The sequence below is a fragment of the Pundamilia nyererei genome, unplaced genomic scaffold, assembly GCF_000239375.1.
Source record: "Pundamilia nyererei isolate P.nyererei 1_Seehausen unplaced genomic scaffold, PunNye1.0 scaffold00043, whole genome shotgun sequence".
Classification (NCBI taxonomy): Eukaryota; Metazoa; Chordata; class Actinopteri; order Cichliformes; family Cichlidae; genus Pundamilia; species Pundamilia nyererei.
The window spans coordinates 3,129,860-3,137,707 of NW_005187444.1; the positions used below are offsets into that span (position 1 = coordinate 3,129,860).

The 7,848-nt window shown below is 39.3% G+C and overlaps 1 protein-coding gene across 1 annotated transcript in view; it reads right to left on the minus strand.

The window, feature by feature from the left end:
- LOC102199648 (copine-8-like) overlaps positions 1 to 7,848 on the minus strand; it is an 84,717-nt gene that overhangs the window by 63,396 nt on the left and 13,473 nt on the right. Inside the window, exon 2 of the mRNA XM_005731534.1 lies at positions 5,222 to 5,262. Coding sequence (XP_005731591.1) covers positions 5,222 to 5,262 — 41 coding nt within the window. The remainder of the gene's footprint in view (positions 1 to 5,221; positions 5,263 to 7,848) is intronic.

The window sequence follows — 7,848 nt, forward strand, 5'->3', positions numbered from 1 at the left end:
TAATGTACATAAAAACCAGCTTCTTGTTTAAGTGAAAATAAATGGAAGGTTGTCTTTTTGAGCTAGTAATGTTGTGGAGTTGTAATTTGTCTCGCATCAATTATATCGTCAGTTATATCGTTATCGCAAATTTTCAAATATATATCGTGATAAATATTTTTGGCCATATCGCCCTGCTCTATGTCACAAAACCAACACCAACACAGAATATTGAATTGAATTTATTTTATTTGATATGCCTTCAGCTGACACACAACTCCACACAGTACTGCTGCAGACAGGCGGGGACACAGCCCCTCCCCTCACTAGCAGCTGAACACATAAACAGCAGCGCAACAAACTCGGCAAAGCATGTTAAGGACTGATGCCCCAGTTTTTATAAGAAATTTGTTGAGGGCCATTACAGCTCCCGTTTTACTATTAGTGGTTTAACTATTAGCAATATTGTATACTGGCTATCGGCTAATAATTAAACAAAAACATTTATGCTAGAGAAAGACGGAGTTCAGCCCAACTGCAATATTAACATGAAGTCTCTATTTAACAAGATAACATGATTATTTGTGTCTAAAAAAGTTTTTCTTGACTCTGACAAAAGTCAACCAACAACTAGATAGAAACAGTGGCACTCTACATCAACGACTCTATGTTATCAAGAATGAAAATGAGTCAAGTCACCAGAAGCCCAGGAAACAAACAGGATTCGCACAGACCGGTATTATTGTAATCCTCGTTTTTTTAAAAATATGCCTCTTTCTTTCATCTTTTTTCCCCACATGGAAAATGATAGGGAGTATGCAGTCGGCCCTCTGATCACTGCTTACAGCTACATTTCCTCTTCTCATTTCATGTGCTGAGTCAGGTCTCTCTTGCAAATGAGAACTTGGTCTCAGTGAGTTTACCTACCTAAGTAAAGCATATATCAGCTATATAAACTCTGTAAGAGGTTCACTTGCACCAACAGCTCTTAAATTCAAAGGTTCATAATACAGATAAGATGAAATACAGTAAAATAAACAGTTATTTGTATATAATGAAGGTATACATATTTATTAATTTGCAGTTTCTGATACTTTCTTGATGTCATCAAGCATTAAGGGTGAAGATGGAAATAAATACGTCTGAGGCTTCTATTTATAAAAGATTAAAAACAGAAAGCTCCTCTCAGGAAAAAAATAACAGAAAAAAACCGCAATCAGACAGACCAGAGACTTATTTTTGTGACATCTGATTATTAAAGGAACACCTTCCACTGAGACGGCTTGCGTTATAATTAACTATAGCATTAATTAATTGTAAATTTATGCCTAAGTGAATGCATTAGCTGTCATCAACTGATGATATCACATGACTAGTGCAATCATGTATTCATTAGCATTCGTGGCCGTTAGTGAAAATCTTTGTTTTGTTAGCTTCAAATGAAGATTTAGAAATCTTCCTGCAACATCAGGTTAGGTTGATTTGCTGATAAAGTCCCACCCACCACAAAACTGACATTTAATCGTTTAGAATAGACCTGGTGTAAATGACCTTAAATTTGGTAAATATTTTTACGTTTGTTTGAAAGGCACTTCGGTTTTATTTTGAAATCCATGCTTTTATTTTGAAACAGGAAACTGGCACAAAACCGTTAAAGGGCTGTTAGTAACGTTTCTTTTAGGATATGGTAAAATAGTTTGCCTTAAAGTGAAAAATATGTACGTTTACTTTGCCAATTAGTACCTGGCTGACAGTGGCACAAGGTTTGTTAATGTTTCCTTTAACGGAATAAGTTACATGCAATCAAAATGTCGTTTAATAGAGTTTATGTTGTTAACCTTGACCTTGACCTTTATGTGTAGTTGTAAGTTAGTGAGGTGATATAATGAATTGAGTGAGGTAAATTTGATGTATATGCTATATGTAGCAGGAGTTTCCTTTGATGTTATGGTATTAATATTGCTGGTTTTGTTTTGCTCCTAGCTCTTACGGTGTCTTCACTGAATGTTTCAATAAAAACATTTCCAATAAAACCTCTGTGAAGCATCAGTATAAGAGACCATCATTCAGCCAGGGATGCTACACCTGGAGTCGAGTCAAGATCAAGATAAGCTATTAATAATAATGTTTTGTACATTTTATGGGTTTATTTTCCCCACCTCACAAATTTCACACTGAATTTGAGTGCAAACTTAAAAAAAAAAATGTCCTAATTTATTCCCGCCTCCTGTGTGGCTGCAGAAGTGTTCAAACTTGCTGTGTTTTGGCAGTCTGTCAGTCTGGAGTCTGTATAAGTTGCATAGTGTACAGAGTGCAGTGCGCTAGGGCTCAGCTGGTTGAATATACAGTCATCCTTTAATCTTGCTATGAAGGACCGGATGACACATGGTCTCCATGTGAATGTGCAGAGAAAAAAAGCCATTGATCATACACCCGTACACAATACGTCCTCACCATCAGTACTTTTAACTCTTCCTTAATTAAGGGGGGGGAAGAGATTGACAAAGGCACCACAAATGCGACTTTTTTTAACGTAAACAGTTTGATAATGTTCCCGTCTTCTTAATGGGCTTTTCCCAATTGTCGAAACAGTGTGATCAAAGCACATCCGCGGGAACAATTGCTAAAACACAAACACACATAAAAGCACACAAGCATGCACCAAAGAGAAACACTGGACTGTTGTTCAGTTTTATGAGCTAATATGAATATGGTACGTGAGCTTGCCCGAGGCCCTGGATGTGTGCGCTTTTGTGTGTGCATGTGAGTGTGAGCGTGGCTCTGCCGATGCGGTCTAATGCTGTGTGACTGGGGCCAGTGCTGTCAGCAGAGCAGAGACATGGACGCAGCACAAGTGCCTCCTTGCATAAACGCAGGGATGCTCATCCTCCTTTCTCACTATCTGACATTTAAAGGTCCAATCCGCAATTCTGGAAGCTCATCAATTATGGGTTCACACACCACCAACCAAGGAGAAATGCTAGTGCTTGCTGTGCAGTGCTCAGGTGCTAAAGTGCTAATATTTAGGAAATTCAGCCAAAGAAACGAAGGATGAACAAACCACGGATGATCAGAGGTTAAAAAATGATTTTAACTTTTAAGATTTCATGTAAATGTGGAGTTTTTTTTTTTTTTTTCAATCGTGGTTATTTTTAGCGGGCTGTTAACAGGCATGAGTGTCACAGTTTGCTGGTGAAAACAAAGTAGGAATGACAGATGAAAACAACAAGGAAATGCATTACAATCCCTAAGCCTGTCTGAGCACGTGTGTCTGTCTATGAGAGGATCTGTACACAGTGTTTAGGACAAACAAAGCTATTGAGTTTCTCAGATATTGTTTAGAATCACATATTGTCAATTCTTTCCATTATGGGCCATCACAACAATCATCAACAAGTCATTGCCATCTACATTTGATGATTTGTAAATGTCATTAAATGCATATTTGTTAATCCAACTGTCAGTCAAAGCAGAAATGCCTTAAATCATACTCTGCTTGTGTATTTGGTTTTAAAATTAGACATCATTTAAAAAACAAACGTTATATTTAAGGAGACTTGGAACTAGTGAATGAGACCATCAAGCTTCGACTGAGATCAAGGGAACCAAACTGGTCTGTTCCTTGGACTTCTGTGCAATCTGACTTCTTTTTGAAAACAGAGGTGTCACCTCTGGCTAGCCGTTACAAAGAATCCAAATTTAAGGTGCTTCCTCTTTGGATTCACTTTTCACAGCAACAACCCCATTCGTACCTATCAAGGATGTCACAATACAAGAATTTCAAACTTGATACCAGTGCCAGTTGATACAGAGGAAAATTGATACTGATATCAATTGATAGAAAAAATAAAAAAGTAAGAGAAATCTTTTTGTTTTAAATTTTTTAGAGCAAGATTGGAACAATAGCCAAGCAGCCGTGACTAAGGAAAGTATGAAGTAGGTTCCAGGGTCCTTCTGTGCCACAAACGATTATGCTTGTGGTTAATATTTACATTTTAACCACCTAGCTTAATTGTCTCTTATGTTTTCCTGCCATTATTTTCATATTGACTTAACATAAAACATTCACAGCTGCTGGTACTGCAGCTTGCTGCAGCTTCTGCATGCCGGTGGGCCACGATACTGGGTTGTGCTGGGGGTTGCCGACTGGTATCTAACCCTGTGGTCTCTAACCCTATGTAGACAAGCTTATTGAAGGGGTCAAACCAGCATTTGCTCATATCTTCCTTTTGTTTGTTTTCCCCAAATTTTACAGGAATTGCTTTGATTTTCTTGATATAACAACAGTTTTAGCCCCCCCACCAAACTTCAAAATAGGAAGATGCAATTGTACCAACATTGCTCGTCTTCTCTAAATAACAAAAATGCACTGCAGTACTTATTTAAGAAAACCAAGCCTGTTTTTCCCCCAATTAAAAATTCTATAGGTACATCTGAAGATGATGCCTGTATTCCTGCTATTCGTTAATATTATAAATGCACCATAGAAGGACTCTGGGTTCAAATGTGACAGTGTATGAGATATGAAGAACAAATACCACCAACATTAATTTCCATTTTTGAAGCAGCGTGTCTGTTTGGTTATCTTGTTTTCACTGGTCTTAATGTGACAATTCATTTCAATCAGTAACAGAAAAGAATGAAGTTCTGATAGAGAGCCTGTGTGTTAACAGTTTGCCTAAACATAAAACCCTTCTTTGAAGTGAGAAGAAATGGACTTCTCATCCTGCTCTTAATGTCCGTCTACTGAGGCAAATTGCTGTTGGATTGCACACTGGGCCTTTAAAAACCACTGGACCAGTTGCCAAATTGAACCCCTGCTATCAAGTGAGTGAGGAGTGTGTATGTGTGCCGTTTAATCTGTAGGAAGGAAGCGGCTGGTTTGTGTGTGAAGATGATCTGGTTCCCCTCACTCACACTGGGAGCAGAGAACAGTGACGAATACGACCCCTGACATATGCAAATGTCTACTGATTCACACAGGCGAGGCAGAGTGTGTGTGTCCATGTGTAGTGCATGCAAGCTGTGTTTGCACAGTACCAAATCTGCCTGCATGTGGTGGATGTTTGTCTGCGGTTGTGTCTGTTTGCCTGTAGAATTTAAAATCCACCTGTACACGTGCATGAGAGAGTGCATATATATATGTGTCTGTGGATTTGTGTTAGGTCTGCTGGGAGCTGTTGCACTGATCTGTTTGTGTGCACATGTGTGTCACAGAGAGAGTGATAAGAGACAAGCTTACTTGGATCTGACTTGGAGAACGTGTCTCTATCCAGCAGGTTCCTAAAGAAAAGAGAAAGACAGAGAGAGAAAGAAAACAAAGACTTCCATTAACGTAAAAAATTAATTACTCAGCTGTCCTACTTCAACAAATAAAGAGCAACTACAAATTTATTACATCATTAAATTTTCCTTAATTAGCTCCCATTCTGACCCCGACAACTGGTTTTCTCAGAATCCTCCGACGACTTGATTAACAAAAGCCATTTCACCCAGTCACACTGCAGCGGTACAAATCAAGCTTGAAGTGCAGCCCATTTATATTTTAAACATACAGGAAAAACAGCAGAAAAGAAGATGCATTTTTCACTTTTTTGCACTCTCCCGGAGTGCCAGAAGCAACTGTGGAAGCTGCCATCAAATTTACATGACATTCCCAGCACTGCACGGGCACGGATAAATGCACCGAAGAGCTCCATCACGAAGCAGATGCTCGGCGCTTCTGAGATATCCCACAGTAAGACAGCTCTGAAGGAATTAAATATTCAAATGAAGATGACAAGTTGCAGATGCCTAAGACCTGTGTATGAGGAAATCAAGAAGCAGCTCGAGCTCAGAATAAGGATAGGGAGACCTGGCGTGTTACGTCAGCAGAGGTGGAGCATTTGTGGTTTTAACTGTGTGTCAGTTGCTTCACAGTGCCCTGAGGTCTCAGGAGGAGGTAGTCAGAAGTCCAACAACAACCCAAGGGGCTAAAACAAACCCTTCGCTTATTCCCTCAGCTTGTACTCCTGCCAAATGTTACATTAGAACTTCATAAAGCTTTCATTGAGCAAACCAGAAAGGCTAAATAGTACGAGTAGCCTGGTCAACAGTATTTTACAGCACCACCCAGTTTCCAGTGTCTTGCACTAAATGTAACTCAGATTCTTGGTAATGCGTAAGTTTACTTGGCTTTTTATGAACAATATTTTCAGAATAAAGTCAAGTTATTATGCAAAAGTCTTTGTGTAGAGCTCTCTTACAGCGTGTTGTGATACAACATACTGCATCTTTACGGCATGAGGCTGTAATCGTCGCATCAAAGCATTTCTGACTTTGCACAAAAGAGAAATATTTCCTTATTACTAAAACCAAATTTGAAGTATTTTGTAGCATTTCACAGAGAGTATAACAGCCGTGGGAACAACAACTTGATCCCCACATTTCGACTTTTTGGTATATTGAATTTATTTACAGAAAAACCTTTTGAGTTTGATCTCAAAATTTCGACTCTATTCTCAAACTGGACAATTTTTTTGCATAATGTGGCCTCAATACTCGCATGATCAGAAGAAAAAACCCCACAAATGTACAATCTAAAACCAAGAATCAGTGTAGCAAAGAGACATAGACAGATTAACACTTTTGTCTATAGCAAACAACCGGGTTTGTTGGATGGGATTATGTTATCTGCATTTTAAAAGAAAAACATAGTTTAAAAATCAATAATAGCTTGTAATTAGCAGAGAATTAGAGCAATGAAATACTACACATTTCTAAAGTGTGGGGACTGGCAAATATACAATAGGAGACAAAAATAAATACAAAACAAGTCACACCTACAGACAGATTTAAAAGGATGATGAGCTCAAGCGTTTGTGCTGTCTCAGGCTGTGAAAAGAAAAAAAAAGAAGTTTTTAACAGGCTTTTGAGGTCATGATCCACTATGAAATGGTCATCACTGAAATCTATTATTACTGACAAGAACTAAAGCTGAACTGAGTCATAGCATGATTGTTGAGGTCAACTGTAACGTGTGCGTAAGAAACAAAAATCAGATTTAGACTCTTTAAAAGAAGGCTGTGTGGTGTATGAATTTAAACTGTGATAATCACAGCAGCACGACTTTGTCCATATTGTGCACGGCTCACAGGGAACAAAAGTTGAAGGCCTAGCTGCGGGGTAAGCACTCAGTCGCCCATCCTGTCCTGTGTGACAAGCAGCGAGTGACTTGAAGCCATTGATGGCTAGTGATGTATCTAGATCAGGCACTCGTGTTGTGCTAATCCCACTGCTACCCAGATGGTAAAACGCTACGCTCTGCTGCTTCTCTGTCAGGGCACGCCCACTGGCCCTTTGAGAGCTTTGAGATGTTAAATAAATGATAATAAGCGATGGAACTGAGCCTAGTCATATCGGGGATGTATTTTATGACTGGCAGATAGTCTGGAAGATTGCGTAGGAGTGAGAAGTGGGCAACTTCACCTGCCAAATGAGATAAATGTCCAATAAAGAGGATAGTATACCCGATTGTCTCCCAGAGGAGTACGCGTGGAGGCAGGAAACAAGATGCAGTGAAGAAAAAAAAGCAGCAGAAAAAAACAGAGTGTCTCAAGAGTCTAAAGACAGCACCAAGTGGTGTGTGTGTGTGTGTGTGTGTGTGTGTGTGTGTGTGTGTGTGTGTGTGTGTGTGTGTGTGTGTGTGGAGAACGCCTGGAAACCAACCACAGAAGTGTCAGCGATCAATATCAGTGATCAGGAATTAATTACTGATCAATACCAGTGAGTGATTACTGATTAGTTCCAGTAATGAGCAGGCAGTTGGTCGTTTCCATGGTCCCTCCGTCTGAATCAATGGGCCTCTGTCTGCGAGTGGGCGGGAGAAGA